This window comes from Rhea pennata, chromosome 8 (genome assembly GCF_028389875.1).
Source record: "Rhea pennata isolate bPtePen1 chromosome 8, bPtePen1.pri, whole genome shotgun sequence".
In the NCBI taxonomy this organism is placed as follows: domain Eukaryota; kingdom Metazoa; phylum Chordata; class Aves; order Rheiformes; family Rheidae; genus Rhea; species Rhea pennata.
The window spans coordinates 10088544-10106013 of NC_084670.1; the positions used below are offsets into that span (position 1 = coordinate 10088544).

The following is a 17470-nucleotide window of genomic DNA, read 5'->3' on the forward strand; positions in this document are numbered from 1 at the left end:
TTCATTTTTTTTCCTGCATATAATAAATTGCTGGGAATATGGTTCTTTGAGGCTAGAAGTATCAGGCAGTCTCAAGACAAGTGACAGTTTGGAATGAATCTGCTGTAACCTTGTAAAGATCAGCCATGCCTATATATGCTGATATCTGCAGATTTGCTTCCCAGACAGGTTTGTAGATATATTTGGCCAGCTGATGTCAAATAAGACTAAATTTCAGTCAGCTAGAGGCTGTGATGCTAACACTGAATGAGAATTTTCCTGTGTTGGGAAGAAACTGAATAAACAGAGGAGAAAGAGTCACTACCTAAAGTCTGGAGGATGGGAGAAGGGAGGGAAAGGATGTAAATGGCTTATCCAAGGCCATGCAGAGGAGCGGAGGCAGAGCCAAACACCTTCACTCTTGTCTCTTATAGCTGAGCATGCACAGCACTTTGCCAAAACCCCCTTCTCCCAGGCACCCTAGAGAAACACTTTGTGGGGCCTCAAATACCTCATCTTTGACTTTGCCTTCTTCTGACACAGTGAAACGACCACTTTGAGCTTTGTCTTAAAAACTGTGGTATTGTAGAGCAATGACTTCACAGAGACTAGTAAATCATCCATTTCCTTGACTTTTTGGCTAACTCTGTACTGCACCCTGCAAGCAGCCCCCCGGGGCCTGGCCTCAATGTCTAGGGGAGATCTGGCTCAAACCCTGCCCTGGGTCCAAAGCATGCGGCTTGACTGAGACACTTCTGGAAACCCCAGTAAGATCAGGCCACTCACACCAGGCCAATCAATTGTCTGAGAGGGCACAGCCAGGACCCCACTGCTAAATCTGGCCCTTTGGCTCTGCTGTCAGGGTTTTAATAGTTCCGTTTGTTTGTTTGTTTGTTTTCCTGGAGCACAAAGCAGCTCTCCGAAATCTCAAAGACATGGGGTCCCTTAGCTCAGCACCATGGGAAGAGCCTTCAGTGTTGACATTAGGTACTACTGGGACAGCCCTGCCTCATCCTGGCATCAGTCACAGCCAACGAAGGACAGCCAGGCAGAAAAGGTGGTGGACAAGAGATTATCAGGATTTCATCTGGGTCAAATAACAAAATATCTGACCAGGAAATACAGTGCCATATTTTGGGGCTGAATTTCTGCAGTTCCAGTATCCTTTAGCACACAGGTTCATCTACTGCTTTGTCCCACAGACTGGCACAGGTGCTTCCATACCCTGGCAGATCCTTCCTTTGGATCCAAGACCCAGAGCTAATGCCTGCTTTGCACTCACAGGACGCACAGCCAGGCTGACACATCAGTGTCAATGTGCCTACAAGGGACAATTCTCCGTTTCTTATAAAATGAGTGCTCTGCAGTGCACAGCGGGTTAAAGGGACATGCAAGAAACCCACCCCCAGCAGCTCCAGACCAGGATAAACTTTCCCTGCTCCTTTCTATAAACTGCCAGAAGAAATCACTGCCCCAAGCTGCACAGAGGACCAGCCTGTCAGCGCACAGACTAACATTAATCCTGCCACTGTGGGGAGGGCGTGCACACACACACACACACACACACACACACAAGCGAGTCTCTTGTCATTCTTGCTATTAACAGGAAGCTGAGCTGTTTATATAGAAGAAATGACACCAAGACTTGCTAAAGGGATGGCTGAATTTTCACACTTTATGTTTCTTGGAAGGACTTGTTTTCAGCAGGACAGATATTCAACATGCCCAGCTAGGCGGATCCTGTCAAAGCTTATTTTGAAATAACTTTTTATTACTATTTGTATGAGTTTTGTGTATTGCAGATGCTAAATGTTAAAACTGTTTAATAAGGTGCTGGGATAAGTAATCCACTCCCACGAAGACATGTCCCTAGCGTCCCTCAGGGGAACTGGGCACTTGCAGTGCTCCAGCTGGGGAGATGTGCAGGTTGATGAATTTGCTATTCCTTCTTACCCCCCAGGTCCAAATACATCCTCAGGCTAACCCCAGGAGCTTTTCCCCCTGTGCTCTGCACCCTCACATGTGCTGGATTGTGCTTCTCAGCAGCAGGCTGGCAGGACCTTCCCTCCCAGCTCAGAGATAAGCGTGCCATCTAGAGGAAATCCCCTTTATTACCAGGACTGGCAGCTGAAAATTATCCAATAAAGAATAATTAACCTCTGGCTTCAGAGCAAATCCTCCATCCATGCACTGCTGCTCAGGGCTGCAGCGCAGGCACGCCGTGGCTGGCAGGCGATGCACTGAGACGTCACACCAGCTCGGGAAGCCCCGAGCCCTGGAGGCTGCGAGCACACTTGGGCCATCGCAGCGCACACTAGCTGTGCTCTGACCCATCTCCCTACATAGTTGCTGTCGGAAACAGCTGCTGTGACTCCCAGCATGGGCATTTTGATGTGAATGAGGAGAAGGCAAAGCAGATCTTCTGTATCACATGCTTTTGACCATGTCTGCCTTTAAGAAAGATGTGAAGTCTGTATATACCACAAAACGCCCTCCAGCAGCTGCTAGCACTTGTCCCAAATCCTATAGGTGCCAATGCCTGAGCCTTGGGTGAAGACCCTGCCAAAGTAATAGAGGCAGCAGCAGGGCCATCTCCCAGACCAGCAGCTCACACCTTGCAGGACATAGATCCTTCATGGGGAGAGTGGCTCTGTGCACACTACGTACAGCTCAGAAGGGGCTGGGGTACCTTTCCTAGGGCTAGCCCAGAGAGGTGAGTGGAGCTCTGCCCTCTCATGAGGGAGATCCACATATCCACACATTTTTTCATAAGGAAAAATCTTCTTAGAGTAGAAAAATTTCCTTCACTGCTGACTGCCCAGGGTGGACACAGAACAGGCTGGGTCTACTCTCATAGGGAGCTGCTGTAACTCCGTGGCAACTGGAGAAAGGAGCAGAGCTAAGATCACTCCCTCAAACAAACCTGCAGGCACCTGTAGGTCTGGGACCCATGACGCTGAGCATATGGAGGCAGCAGGTACCTGTAGATTGTGCACTCACCTGCAGTCAGCCCATCCACTGATGCACCCACTGCCCACATCTCATAGTTCCCTCTTTTTCCTCTTTCTACCACTCCAACAGGTAACAGCATGACCACAGTCACCAGCACAAAGTCTTTGCCCCACTAATAAAAATATGTCCCCGAAGCCCTAAAAAATAATTGAAAACCAGCAGCCCAGATCCAAGCACAGGGACAAGTGCTACTACCCAGCAGGTAGTGCTCTTATAAAAGTGGGAAGCCTTGGGAAAAACAAAACAAAAACAAAAAGAAAAGAAAACTCAGAAAAACTCAGAGGTGTTATCCTAAAAAAAAAACAATTTCCCCCTGCTGCTTTCAGGATAGCAGCTCTCCATAATTGACATAAGGAGCTCTCAGAGGCTTCAGGAGGTGGGAAGTGTCTATTGGAATTGGAAGACAGAATCTGAAGGGGATAAGGGAAAAACTATCAAAGGAAAGATTATGAGTAACAATTTCAAAAGTCACATAATTTGGGTGGGGAGAAACAATTACTGCAGGTACTTTAAAAGAAGGGCTTGCTTTGCTGAGTAACCCTGCCCACGCACACCTCAGCGGGGAGCACCTCCCGGGCTGTGGAGGCCGTGCATCTGCATTTCTGCCCTGAGTGCCCTGTCACCCCATCCCGCACAGCTCCTCCTGTAAACTCAACCCACAGCCCACCCAGAGTAGGCACAGTGCTCCTCAGCTCCCTCTGGGTTTTACAGAGCCCATCTAATGAAATTTAGTACTCCTGCCTGCCTCCAGGGAACCACTGAGAGTTTGGAGATCCCTGCAGACACAATTACTTACAGCTCCACTGACAAAAGACAAGGAAGGGAGCGACACAAAGAAGGCACAAACGCTTGGAAGCACTTGCCAGCAGAATAAGTGTAAGGACTCAACAGCCACCAAGGTAGATAGCTTTGCCAAAGGTGTACCTGGAGCTCTTGACACCACCGGATGCCTGGCAGAGCTCAACCACAAGCAGATACTTTTCTTATATAGACAAATGGGGAAGGAGAAAACCAACTCTAAAAAACTTAATGGGTTGAGAAACAGAAAAAAAAAATCCTCTCCAGTATGGCCACTCTAGATGCAGCATAGCTACTCACTGCTCGCCCATATTTGCCAATTAGCAAAAGGTAAGAGGGAATGGAGATGAGCAGGGATGGTGTCACAGAAGAGAAAGAGGCTGCAGAAAAAATGAATGCATGCTTACGAAGAGAACATTTGGAGAGGAGCTACTATTGTTTTAGTTTACTCATGTTCTGCAAGATCATTTTTTCTTTCTTCACTTTTTATACAAAGATTATTTCCCACTCCCCCCCCCAACACACACACACTACCTTAGCAGCTCCTTAGAAGCTGCTCTCAGGTGCTCCTAAGCAAGGCTGGCTCCCAGCACTGTCTGCGTGGCTTTTAACTTTGAAAGGAGATCCTGCCTTGCCTGCTTCTCTATATCAGCGAGCTCTTAGGACTGACTCCTAACCCATGTTAAGGAGGCTGCACTGGCATTTCATCCAAACTGCTCCTCACAACCTGGGCAAGAGTTGTTCTCTGTTCTCCTCCATAGGGAGTGAAGGCGCAGGTGTCCTCACAGTCCTCTAAAGTGCTCTGTCTTGCAGGTGCTCACTGTTGCTACGGAGTGAAGGGATGCAGAGCTCTCTGCTAGAAACCTGTATTCCTCACAGGTCTTCTATTTCCTATCATTACTGAGAGGAGTTTAGTTGTAATAAAAATCTGGGCTCCGATCCTACAAACACTTATGCCTGGGCTTAACTCTAAGCATGTGAACCGTCAAAGGGGACTATTCATGTGCTTAAAATTTAAGCATCTGCTTAAGCGTCTGTAGGCCTGGAGTCTGTCAGTGCAGGGATTTGTGTGTTAAGCCCATATTCTGGGTCATTATCCTTTTCATGTCTTCTCTGGTATTTCAGAAGATGCTTCAAAGAGGAATTTTCAAGTTCTTCAGTAAACTTTGCCGTCCTGAACAGCCGAGATTCTTGGCTATTCTATGGGGGTAATTCTGCTCCTTTCCCTCCCCTCCCCCCTTTTAGTGATAATCCTGTGCTATTTCATGCTTGGCCAGACAATTAAGCCCTCTTGCTGCGTGTCTCTGTCTTTGTTATGTATAATTGTTCCAAATAATTAGCCACTATTGCATGCTATTCTGAAACTACCTTGTATTGCAATTATACTTAGAGGGTGAGCATCAGCTCAGGGAGAATCCAGCAGTAGACAGCCTAGAGAGAAACGGGTTTGAGTTGAGGGAAAATGGATATGCACTGAACCCAACACTGCAGAAAACATAACAATAAGTGTCCTGTGAGGAGTAGAACTCTGCTTGGGGCTGTTCTGCACTTGATGGAGTCTGGGCTTGTACTGGCAGAAAAGCCAAAGGTGGTGCTGGGTGACGCTGGGGATGTGTTACCTGGCTGCCACCTCGTGGGTGCTATAGGTAGAGAGGGCTGGTTGACCTGGGCTTACATGCTTCCTCCAGTAGAAATCTCATTGCAACACCAAATCTCTCACCTTCAGTCACCCAAATTGTTGCCGTTTCCTTCCGTAGGCTCCTGCACTGGTGGTGCAGCTCTCGCTGACACTGCTGGCAAAGGCACAAGGAAGCACAAAGCGGGTTTAGTGGCTCGCTGATGTAGTCTGGGTGATGGAGCAGATCAGGGATAATGAGAGGTTTTGACCTCCTGCCTAAAATGGAGCTCAGTGCCCCAAGACTGCTGTGCTTGTGCCAAGAAGTGGGGGGATCAGGCCCTTAAGAGTAGATCATTTTTTCCATGTAAAATCGTATTATGCTTGAATCACTTTAATGGTGATTTGCAGCAAGTACTTTGGCCATGTGGTTGGTTTTACCATTTCTGTAAAATGTAGGGAATATGTGGCTGGATTGGGATACATTTGTGTTCTGGCAGCAAAATGTTCTCTAATGGTGTCTTCAAGTAGTTCTGGGATGGTGACACTTCTGATTTCCCAAGGGCAGGGACTCCAGATGATGAGATTGAGTCAGCAGCCTTCCATTTTCCCACTAGTGAGTGCATCTCTGCTGTGGACAAGTGCCAGACAAACAGGCTGCTTGGAGAAGTTACTTCTCCATGTAAAGCATCTTTTTGAAAACAGTAGTGTGGTGCAACAGAATCCCCTTAGCATTAGTGTCTTCTTTTTTTCTTTTAAGAAAGAAATATCTGAAAATGATCTAATCACAGACATGAGTTGGCCTGATCTACACTGGTGAAACCCATGGCCTGCTCTGAACAGAAAACAAGATGGCCAGTAGAAATGTGCTTGGATGATTTTGTGCTCTTTGAGATTCATTCACTACAGCCAGGTTGAAACCTTTTGAAAATGGTTCTACAAGCACAGCTGGGTTTAGTTTCAGCTAACACCTGGTTAGCTAAAGGAGTTTTAAAATGTCTATATGTAGAATATGACTATGGTGCATGAGAAAAATTTGTTAAAGGAAGGAAGGAATTGTGATGGCTCATGAAAGTCAAAATGAGTCCTGATTGCAATGCATTGGAAGAGAGCATGGGAGAACGGTGAAGGACATGTGGGATGGTCAAACACAACTGGAGCAAAGAACAAGAAGGATGTCAGCATAAGTGGGGCAGCAATGGGATCACAGGGTGTATGGGGCTGCTGGGAGCAGAGGACACATGACCAGGCTGGATGAAGGAAGCATCCAAAATGTCTGAGATGGTTGGGCCCATTTGCTGCAGGCATCATATGCATCCTTCTCCCAGGCTCCCATTCCTGAGGTAACCTGTGCAGCTGCGTGCCCCAAAGGGGCAATCTCCTGCAGGTGTAAATGAGTGTCACTCAATGCTACTCAGCAGAGCCCAAGTGAACAGAAGATAAACTTTTCCAAGGCAAGTGCATAACTGACTTAAGTCCATTCCTCCTGCCTGGAGCATCCCAAAGTGCCATGAGCTGGGACTGTTCATTGGTTTGGGGATTGGTGGAGATGCTTCAGTGCATACAAAAAAACCCCTGACTGTCGCAGTGTAACCACTTCAGCAGTCCCTGCCAAAAGACTGTGAAACAAATGAGCCTTGGACATTCTCCCAAGAGCTTACTGGTGTTAAATTGCCAGTAGGCAACCTAAGCACAGCCTTGCTTCCCAGGTGCTTCCTAGGCCCAGTCCTCACCCTGCCATTCACATACACTAAGCATCACATTTCAAACAAACACAGGTGTGAATGAACGCTGATGGGCACTGGGCAGCATAGTCAGCCTGCCAAGAAGGCTGGCTGCTGCAGACAAGTGCTCTTCCATCACTGCCTGCTTGTCTTCAGCCTAGGACCCAGGTTATTGCTGTGCTTCCACTTCTGTTGCCTGTTTTCACACTAGAAAGTCCTACAGAAGAACAACTGGACCGGCCCAGAACAGCCCCATCCAGGTCTTGTAGCCTGTTTCCAACAACGGCCTGTGGTGAGTGCTTAGGAAATGGGTAAAAGAGACAGGGTATACACAGAGAAATTCTTCCCTTCCCAAATCTTTCCATCTTTGATGGTCAATTTTGCAGGGATTTCCCAGCCTGCACATTGCATCCAGCCTGTTACTTTCAATAATGACCTTCCCTGCACAAGTTGAATCCCCTTTTGACTGAGCCTGTACTCCAGGTCTCCATGATATTCTGCCCTTCACCATGCAGTTGTGCACTGTGTGAGCAGGAAAGACATCCCAAAGGCCAGATTACCAGTCTCCCTTTCACCTGGCTGCATGCTCCTAAGTGTGCCCTGTCCCTCATGTTTCAGAAGAAAGAATCAAAATTCGTGGCACATCAACCTAGGAGTGTCCCCTGATGCTGTTTGCTGAGATCTTGGTGTCTTTGCAAGCTTGCTACTGCTGTCATGCTGAAGACACCCACACTGACTCCAGAGTTCAGTCTGAACACGACAGCCCCCTGAAGTGCTTGTTCATGACTCTTAGAGGACATAGGCACCTGGGGATGAACTTGTTCACGGGACACCACAAGATGCACCCAGACCGCTTGTGTTAGCAGGGTCCAGCCCGCTCGGGCAGCAGAGTCCGGGTGGTATTTTATGAACCTCAACTCAGGAGCGGCTGGGAAATGCCGGCGCTCCGGGCGCCCCCGAGCCCTCCCTGGAGCTGGAGAAGTTTCTCCGTGTTTTCCCCGTGCTTGCCCGGGCTCTCCGCTGGGCGGCAGTGCGGGCCCGAGCTGGGCAAAGCGAAGCAAAACGCCCTCGCAACGCTCTCGCAAATGGCAAAGCGTTGCACGGAATGACACCGAGCTGTGGTGTAAAATTTGCAGTGCTGGGACTGCCAGTGGCCGGCTGGCAGCATCCAGGAAAGATCTAACATTACCAGAGGGACTGGCAGAAGTTCTTCCAGAAATGCGCTTCTATGAGAATTTCAGCTCATGTTGTGTGTGTTTGGCACTGAATGGAAAGCACTATTTATAGCTTGTGAATGTAAGTTAAAAAGAGCTTTTTTTTTTTGTTACTTGTTTTAACCTGTAGGGAAGCAATAGGAACTTGGTACATGCACCAAACGTGCAGAACGCTGTCATACGCAGACACAGTTGATCTTCTCCAGGCAGCTAGTACTTCTAAGAGGAAAGTATCTTTTTCAAAGTGGCAGCTCATTTTGGTTGTTTTTTTCTGAATGTCCAATCCAAGAGATTTGAACTCAGCTTGATTTTCAAAGATTGTTTTCTGAGAAGTCAGACAGTCTCGGGGATAGCCCAAATCAGTAGGCAAATCTCCTTAGCATGATTGGGATCAGCTTCTCGTTGCTACAAAAGTCCCCCTGCTTTCGCATGCGTTCAAGATTGGGGGGGCTCTGCGCACCACGTAGCAGCCACACGACCCCTCTTGGTTACTCTGAGGAATTGTTGTTTATTCCAGTTTTGGGGAGCAAAGAAAGTTTTGCCTCTGGCTTTTGTGTGAGCAAGATTAGGTTAGTTATGACTGTCATTACTCAATATTACCTAAATTCCTTGGATATTGCTAAATAAAGAAGGGAGGATTTCAAAGGAGACTTGGTTTCACAACTGAAAACTGGGTGATAACTACTCCTGTTTCATTCAAATCCCTCTTATTCAGTGAACGGGGACATTCAAAAGACACTAAAACAGATGAAGGACGCACGTATAAACTTTACAAAGCTTAAAGCTACTCTGCCCCAGCAAGGCTCATGCTTTACATGACACTTTAATCCTACTCATTTGCTAGATTCACCCTAACTGTAAACAAAGCTTTGAAACGAAAGCTTAAAAGCCTAGTTGGGATACATTAAGTTAACCAGCAAGACACTCTTAAGGCATTAGTTTAATGACAACCACAATACAAGTGCCAGAGTCTTGTGTATGTGAGGATTAATATCTATAGGAAAAAGAAAAAAAGGCATTTGTTCCCTGTACTTTCCAGCTTGTTTGGCAGTGGAAGGCCTGCATCTATGGGTGGCTTAATGCTGCTCACAGGAGGCTCTGCGTTGGGACTGTCTGGCAGACAGGGAGATATGGGTCCTTAAAAGACATGCAACAGTATGCCACTTGCCAGGATTTGTCCTGACCCCCCCAGGCTAGTGTCCGCTCAGCGTGCTCCGAGCCACATTTGCTGGGATCCAACATGCTGTACTACCTCTCATCTCAAGCCCAAGCTCATGGCTGGTAACCTTGGCTGAGGAGACCCCAGTTTAGGGGAGGAACCAGTTTAGTGCTTCAGCCTGGCTCCATCGCATGAGATGCGGGCAGCTAAGGGAACCCCACGTGCAACAGCATGGACCCCCAGACACCTGAGCCCCACCAGCACTTGAGCTAAGCCCAGAGGTGCCAAGAACTGGAAAAGCTCTTTCAGATGCTTCCCGCTCCTCTGAGGCTCCATCCTGCTTCTGGGTGACTGGAAGTGAAGGGGCTCAGCACAGCATGCTGGCTCAGGGGTCTCTTCCCCATGCTTCCCACTAGGGCAGATATTTGCTGCGGGTGACGCTCTCTTTAAACAGTGCTTCTGGACCCCACATTTCCCTGAGCCAAGCCACAGCACAGCCCGCAGACCCCATTCACCCAACTTCATCTTGCTTTTACATCACCGCTGGGTTCCCCTCTACCCCCGCTAAAATCCTCCCAGTTGCAATACAAACCAATAACATCCCAGCCCAGCACCTAGCAAAAGTTATTTTGTACGCGAAAGGACTGCAGGATCAGGCCCTGGAAATGAATGTGAACTACTGACAGGAGTCCATTCAGTGAACCATCCATGTAAATAATTATTTTATGAGTTCCAGCATCCCCCTCAGTCCATCTATACAGATAGTGTGTTATATACAAGAACGGCACTTTGCAAACTTCCATTAGATAGATACAAAATACATTTCCATGGATATGGCTCTATCTCCTATAAAGAACACAAGAATGTCAGCAGATACTCTTCTTTCTTTTTTCTGTTGAAAAACGAAAACTAACGAAAAAGGCTCTACAGTTTGCGAGTCAGAAAGTGCGTCCGGGCAGGACAGCCCTTTCCGAGCAGGGCTAGTGCTGGGGGCTGAGCGCACGGCTGGGAGCGGCGGGAGAGCGGGACAGGCGAAGCCGCGGGAGCCAGAGCTGGGCAGCCCAGCCGGGGCACCTACACCCTTGTGACCACGGGGCTCCCAAACGGCCAGGGGCAGCAGCCCAGAGGCGGCTCGGTTTTTGGAGGCAGAGCGAGTCCCCGTCTTAAGGAGGCCGAGAGCATAAAAGTGTCTTTCCCCCCTCCCTTCCGCGGTACATCCGCCCTTGGTTTCTACAAAGCACGTGGATCAAAAGAGCCACACGTGGGAGCGCCCGCGGCGTGGGCGAAGCCGCCTGCGTGGGCACCCGCCCGTGCGCAGCTTTCAATCACAGACAGCGGCCGGGGAATTAGATGCTCGATTTTACACCAAATGTCACCTGATCTCAAACTCCTCCTTAAGAAGCAGGAAGGTGCAATAGGCACTATGGGAATCTAGTCTGCTTCACATGAAGCCCCTGAGTAACAGGAGAGAAACCCTATCCTGTCACTTTTACCTGGAGGATGTGTCAAAAAACCCAAAAAACTAAACTAGCGATGGAGAATTCTGCCTTCAAATCTGGCTGAACGGTCTGGCTGGACAGTCCTATAAATAAAGATTACCAGACCAGCTAGTGAACAGGTTGGATTTTTAATTGATTTTGTTGCTAGGAAGAAAAGCTATGCTCACTTAATTTGATATAGTAAGTCAGAATTTCACCTCTGAAGGAAGACAGGCATCCCCTGCTCCGCAAACGAGAACGGCCAAGCTCAACCAGAGCTGCGCAGGGCAACCCTCACCTGGAGAAACCTTGCAGGTGCCTCGCAGGCGACGGAGAGCTTGTAGCAACCTTTGCACACCTCGGCAGCAGTTAGTTACTACCAGCTTTCTTTTTTTTTTTTTTTTTTTTAAAAAAAAAGAGTAAAACAGACAGCTTTAAAAAGTGTCACTGAAGAACGTAAGCTGCGTGGCAGCGTTACAACAGCAGCATGAGTCTGTCTCCCATCCACTACAAAACTGGTACTTCTCCTTTTTCCAAGGTCCGGCTGGAACCAGAGGAATGGCAGCACTGAACACATTGAAAGGAAAAGTTTATTTAAAAATAATCCTTTCTAACAATGAAAGTTATTTTTAAAAGCAGTAAAAAGAAGTAGCTGGGTTTTCTCCTACAGGGGAAAGAAAGGATAACCATCTTAAATATTTATTTAAAATGTAGTGAATTATTTTTGTCTTTTGGATTTTCTTTGTTTTGGTTTGGGGTTCTGGAGGGGTTGGGGGTATTTTTTTTTTCTTTTTTTTGGTAACTATCATTCCAGCTACAGGTGAGGAACGCAGAGAAGAGAGGAGAAACCCCGTTTGGGGAAGATTTCTTGCAGCCTGGCTTCCCGGGCGCAACACCTCGCACCTACCTCCCAGGTGCTGCAGCTCGGGGCGCCCCGTGTGCCGTGCCGCGCCATGCCGTGCTGGACGGCGGTGCCGGGAACGCCGTGGGCGCTCCCCGCCGCGGGGTGAGGAGAAGCGCGTGACCCCCCACCCAGAGGGGATGGGGCAGAAGAAGGCCAAAAAAGAAACTGCGTTATCTCCAGTTAAAAATCAGCGCGGGAGGAGAGGAGGTCGGAGAGGCGCCCGCTGCCCGCCGCAGAGGCGGCGCGCGCCCGGCCGCTGCGTCCCCACGCCGCCAAAGGCCGGGCCCCCTCCCCGGGCGTCCCGGCGGGCCCGCCGGAGCCCCCGTCACATGTACCGCTCCAGCCCGGCGGGGAAGTTGGGCTGCCGCACGTAGGCGTTGCTGGAGCCGAACTGGCCGAGGGGCGAGGTGGAGAGCCCCAGGAGCTGGTCGCCGTGCTCGGCGCAGCCCGCGGGCCGCATGGCCGGCAGCGCCAGTCTGTTGGGAGCCCCGTAGAGCTGCGGGCTGCTGGGCGAGTAGCCGCCCTGCGGCACGGGCAGGTGGGGCGGCGAGGCGGCGTAGGGGTAAGCCAGCGCGTTGGGGCCGGCCCTGCCCAGCAAGCCGGGGCTGACGGGCTGCGCTTGGAAACACGGCGGCTCGGTGCTGCCCACGGAGCAGGCGGGCGGCAGCTCGGCCCCGGCCAGACCCAGCGACGGGGGGCCCAGCTCGGAGGGCGGCGAGGGCTGCAGCGCCTGCTGCCCGCTGATGAGGCTGTCGATGCTGAACATCCTGGGGTGCTGCGAGGGGGCCGACGGCGGCGCTCCGGCCGCGTACGGGTGGAAGACGGCGCCGGAGAGCTGGGGGCTGTAGGCGGGCGAGCAGAGCGCGTTGGGGTAGGGGGCGGCGGGCGCCACGGGGCGGCCGGCGGGCGGCGGGGTGAAGGCGCTGGAGTTCTGCATGTAGCCGGGGTAGGTGGTGATGTCGGTGCGCTTGAAGCGCTTGCGGCGGCGCAGGAAGCTCCCGTTGTCGAACATGTCCTCGGCGGCCGGATCCAGCGTCCAGTAGTTGCCCTTGCCCGGGTGGCCGGGCTCCCGGGGGATCTTGACGAAGCAGTCGTTGAGGGTGAGGTTGTGGCGGATGCTGTTCTGCCACTTCTTGGGGTTCTCGCGGTAGAAGGGGAAGCGCTCGGTGATGAACTTGTAGATGCCGCCCAGCGTGAGCTTCCTCTCGGCGGCGTTGGCGATGGCCATGGCGATGAGGGCGATGTAGGAGTAGGGCGGCTTGCCCCGCTGCACCGGCCGCTTCCGCCGGCGGCCCCCGGCCGCGGGCAGCGGCTCCTCGCCCGGCGGCGGCAGCGGCGGCGGCGGGGGGGTCCCGCTGCCGCCCCGCGGCTCCGGCTTCACGGGCAGCGCCTCGGCCGCGGGGGGCGAGGCCCGGGGCTGCCCGGGGGAGCCGGGGCTGGCGGCGGCGGGGGGGCTGGGGGCCGCGCCGCCCGCCGGCAGCGTGCACATGCCGCGCAAGAAGGGGAAGCCGGCCGCGTTCATAGACGGCCCCGCGCCTTCCTCCTCCTCCTCCTCCTCCTCCTCCTCGGAGGGGGGGGGGAGGTGTGTGCCAGAGGGAGAAAGACCCCCCTCGAGGGGAGGGGAAGGGGGGGAGAGGGAGGGGAAGGGGAAGGTGGCAGAAGCCGCGGCAGCTCCCGGCCACGGGGAGGTCGGCCCGGGGCTGCTCGGCAATATATAGGGCGCCCGGCTCCCCCCGAGGGGCGTGCGGCGGCCCGGCCCACCCCGGCCCCTCTCCCCCCCGCTGGCTGGGGGGGATGAGGCCCTCGGGGAGGGCGTCCTTACTCCTGAGGGTAAATTCCCCACGCTCTCTTTTGGGCTTGATTTTGCAGTAAATCCACCCCCCGCGGGGAGGGGGGTCTTTCCCAGGGCGGGGGGTAGCAGGGGTGCTAGTAGGAGGCCGGCTCCACTCCCAGACGAGTCTGGGGATGTGTTGTAGCTCTCTCTCCCTCTCTCTCTCTTTTTTTAAAGTCATTTTTCCTTCAAAGAGAAAAGAAAAACAAATTCTACCATCCAAATCAGGGCAAGTTTTGCCCCCTCCCACCCAGCCTCGACAGAAAACCAGGTAGGCTCCTCCTGGAGTCCCTTGGGGCTTTGATTTCGTTTTCTTTCTCCCTGGGAAAATCGCTCAGACTGCGGGGCTGCGGGGAGGGACAGAGCAGCCGGAAAGAGCCAGGGGTTTCCCTGGCCAAACCGACCTTCGGGTTCAGTCATTTTGCAGCCTGGCGGGACCCTGTGCAGAAGGAAACCAGACGTAGGTTGCTCACAGGTACCTGCCCGCTGGGTGTGCAAGGGATATGGGGCAGGGATGGCATTTTGGGGCTGATGGGGGGAAGCAGACTCTGCACCGCTGCAGAGGGACCGACCCCACGGCAGAGGCAGCAGGAGGACATGGCACTGGGAAAGCCCTCCTGAGTTTCAGAGAAAACCCTTTGCTTTTCTCAAGCGCCATCCACAGTCACTGCTGGAAACCTCAGCACCTCAAGCCTGCTGGGCAGCACAGCAGCCCCCCCAAGGCATGTGCTGGTACCAGGACTGATGGGCCTCCTGGCTGCTTTATAAGCACCAGAAAAGCCTAGGGCTTCTCTTCATCCTCTTCCATTGCTGCTGAGCATTGCCTGTAAGCCTGACGCCTGCCCGTGGAGAGCACAGCCCCGAGCAGGTAGGGAAGCCAGCACGTTAAGGTGGCCTAGACAAGCTGGGAGGACTTTGAAACCCAAACCATACCCATTCTATGTAGCTGCATACCCCTATCCTGCACCTGATAAGGTAGGTGGGAACATCACATCATGAATGTGATGGCAGATGATTCTACTTTTCCCTCTAGGAATAAAAATCACAGCCATCAACTCTGTCAGTTGGTTGAAACTATTTCCAAGAGCAGAGCAGGATGAAAGCCCTTTTCTACGGACAGAATTAGATATCTGGTCCAGGTTGTCTCATCCTCCCCCCCCCCTTTTTTTTTGAAACAAAATGCCATATAGCCTTTTGGAAAAGACTCTCCATGCCTTTTCTTTAAGCATTTCCGACTGGTTTTATTTTATAGTCCAAATAAAAATTCACTGACTCTATTATTTCCCACTATCATTTGTTCCCTCACTTGCACCTGTGCTTGTGTTTTTGTTCTTAACTTATTTTTCCTGCAGGCATTTATGGTTCATTTTCTGGTCTCTTTAGGGCACAGGCAGAGAAGTGTGGGTCTAACAGAGCTGTGCCAGGTCCAGTCTTGGTCTCCCACAGACCAGCTGGGAGTGTTTGGGTAAATTGCCTCAGTTTCCCTTAAGTCAAATGAGGATAAACAGCAGAGGGGCACCGGGACTGCAAACGTTGGCTGGAGCACAGATAGTAAGGTGAAAAAGGGTAAAATGCAGCCAGGAGTTCACCACAAACTCTAACAGATTTTTAGAGGAAGGTGTATTTCTCCGTTGATTATTTTGGCTTACATAAAACAGAAGACACAGCTCTTCGGGGAGGAAAGCATATAAAGAGCGTGGCAGGGACCGTTCACCTTGGGAAAACGGAGGAGAAAAGGAGTGAAGATTCATTTATCTCCTAGAGTGTGCATTTAAATCGAGTATCTGAACGTTGGCTAGTTTATTCCAGTCAGAGGATCTGACATTTCCAGTTGTTCTAGACAGTGGCAGGACAGACCCCCACAAAGGTGAAGGGACCAGCACTAAAAACCACTTAGTGAGGCAGAAAGAAAATGAACCTACTGGAAGGAAGCAGAAACCTACTCTGCAGCCACTTGCTAGCATGATTTTCACACAGAGCCAATGATTTTTACATATTCTGATCTAGCAAGAATTGGTTTGTGAGGGAGAAGGCTTACTGGGTGGGAAGGAGGAACTGCTTTCCTAATTCAACTCCACAAACACATGTATCCAAAAACTCTCACATATCTCTCACTGTCTCCTTCTTGATCGATATAGACATCAGGAAAGGAGTTGGAAACAGAAACCCAGCAGTATCGCTTTGCCTGGAGCTACCTGCACCTTAGATCACGTCTACCAAAAGAAGAGAGGTCTCATGTGGACAACAGGATACAAAGACCCAACTGCACGAAGAGTTTATAGTCCAAGGCCCTGATCTCATGTAATTTTATATACGATGGGAGAAGTGCTGGCTCTGTCTCAGGCTGGCTGAGATTCCAGCTGGTGAGTAGCTACTTTAAAGCTGATGGGACCATTCAAATTGCACTCAGCTTCACAGGGTTAGGACCCAGATGTCAAACTAGTTTTGACTGATGGAGAAAACAGCAGGACAGAGGTGGGCAGCAGGATGCAGGCAGGAAGCAAACTGAGTTTTGCTATTGAATAAGGAAAGCCAAACAAGACAGATGCCAATTCCCACATAGGCTTTATCACTCAAGGTACTCTTCCTGCCCAGGATCTTCTATAAGAAGGCTGGAAGATGATAATAAAGACAGCTAGCAAAATAACGTGATCTGTGTCTCTCTTTAAAATGTGGCAGTGAAGAGGGAGTAAATCACATTTGCTAAGTATGCGTAATTTTTGCCAGTATCTGCTGCCTTCTGCATCATTTCATCCTAATAGAGTACACAGAGCAATTTCAACCGCTTTTTTACCTACAGACCCTGCCCTACACCATTTTGCAGTAAAACTGCATGCCCCTTAGAAATGTCACACACACAGAGATCACTGCAGAGCACAGATGAATTTACTTCTCATAGTTACCTTTTGTGCACCTGCAAGTGGCTGCGGACAACAATTTGCAAACCAGTTGTGTGTGTGAGAAATAGTAAATACAGAGGGAGCACCAGTCTATGTGCTATTAACTGAGCACAGAGGCTGAACAGTTGGCTGGTATAAAATTATGTCACATATTATGTTCCAGGCAAGCTTGAGCTGACTGAATCAGCACCTTGGTTACTTGACGGGGGCACCACAGGACTCTCTTCTGAACTCTGCTGGACCAAAATAACCAATACTTAATGATAATCCGTCTGTGAAGAAGTTTCTTTTGGGATGGGAGGATATCATCCTTGTTTGTACCAGGAGAGGATGAAGAGAATTATGTCTCCTTCTCTAACACTCAGTTTCTCTAACCCTTAGAATAGGAGTGGCCAATCAATCATTTATGTGGCACAAATATTGCAAGCTAGGACCATAGCCCAGACCTGATGCAGAACTGGGCTGGCGTGAGCATTTCTGGGTGACCCAAATGCTCCCCGAGTTATGATGGGGCAACCCAAGAGGGTCTGATGAGGCCACGTGGAGCTGCCTGGTACCACTCGGTCTCATGGCACAGCAACGAGATCCCGAGGGATGTGGGGGGTAGACCCGAGATGACAAGGCACCAAGCAGAGCAAGGGGGCTCTAGAGGGCTGTGACTCCAAAGAAACAAGGTTGCGCACCCTTGGAGATACGCTGCTTCAGCATCCCTGCGAGGGATGCCACCTCTCAGAGGAGGAATAGGTCATGGCGAGCAGCAACAGGGAGCAAGGCAGGAGGGCTGGCTCTGAGGGTTTGCAGCCCCAGCTAGTACACAGGTGGGAACTGAGGCACCACACTACTCAACTACAGGATC

The 17470-nt window shown here is 50.8% G+C and overlaps 1 protein-coding gene across 1 annotated transcript; it reads right to left on the minus strand.

The window, feature by feature from the left end:
* Positions 1–12208: 12208 nt before the first annotated feature.
* On the minus strand, positions 12209–13405 carry FOXE3 (forkhead box E3). The gene has a single exon (XM_062581874.1). The coding sequence runs from the start codon at positions 13403–13405 to the stop codon at positions 12209–12211; it is 1197 nt and encodes a 398-aa protein (XP_062437858.1).
* Positions 13406–17470: the final 4065 nt, after the last annotated feature.

What these genes read in the sequence shown, in the direction of transcription:
- FOXE3 (XM_062581874.1), bottom strand. Translation starts at nt 13,405, where the DNA reads ATGAACGCGGCCGGCTTCCCCTTCTTGCGCGGCATGTGCACGCTGCCG.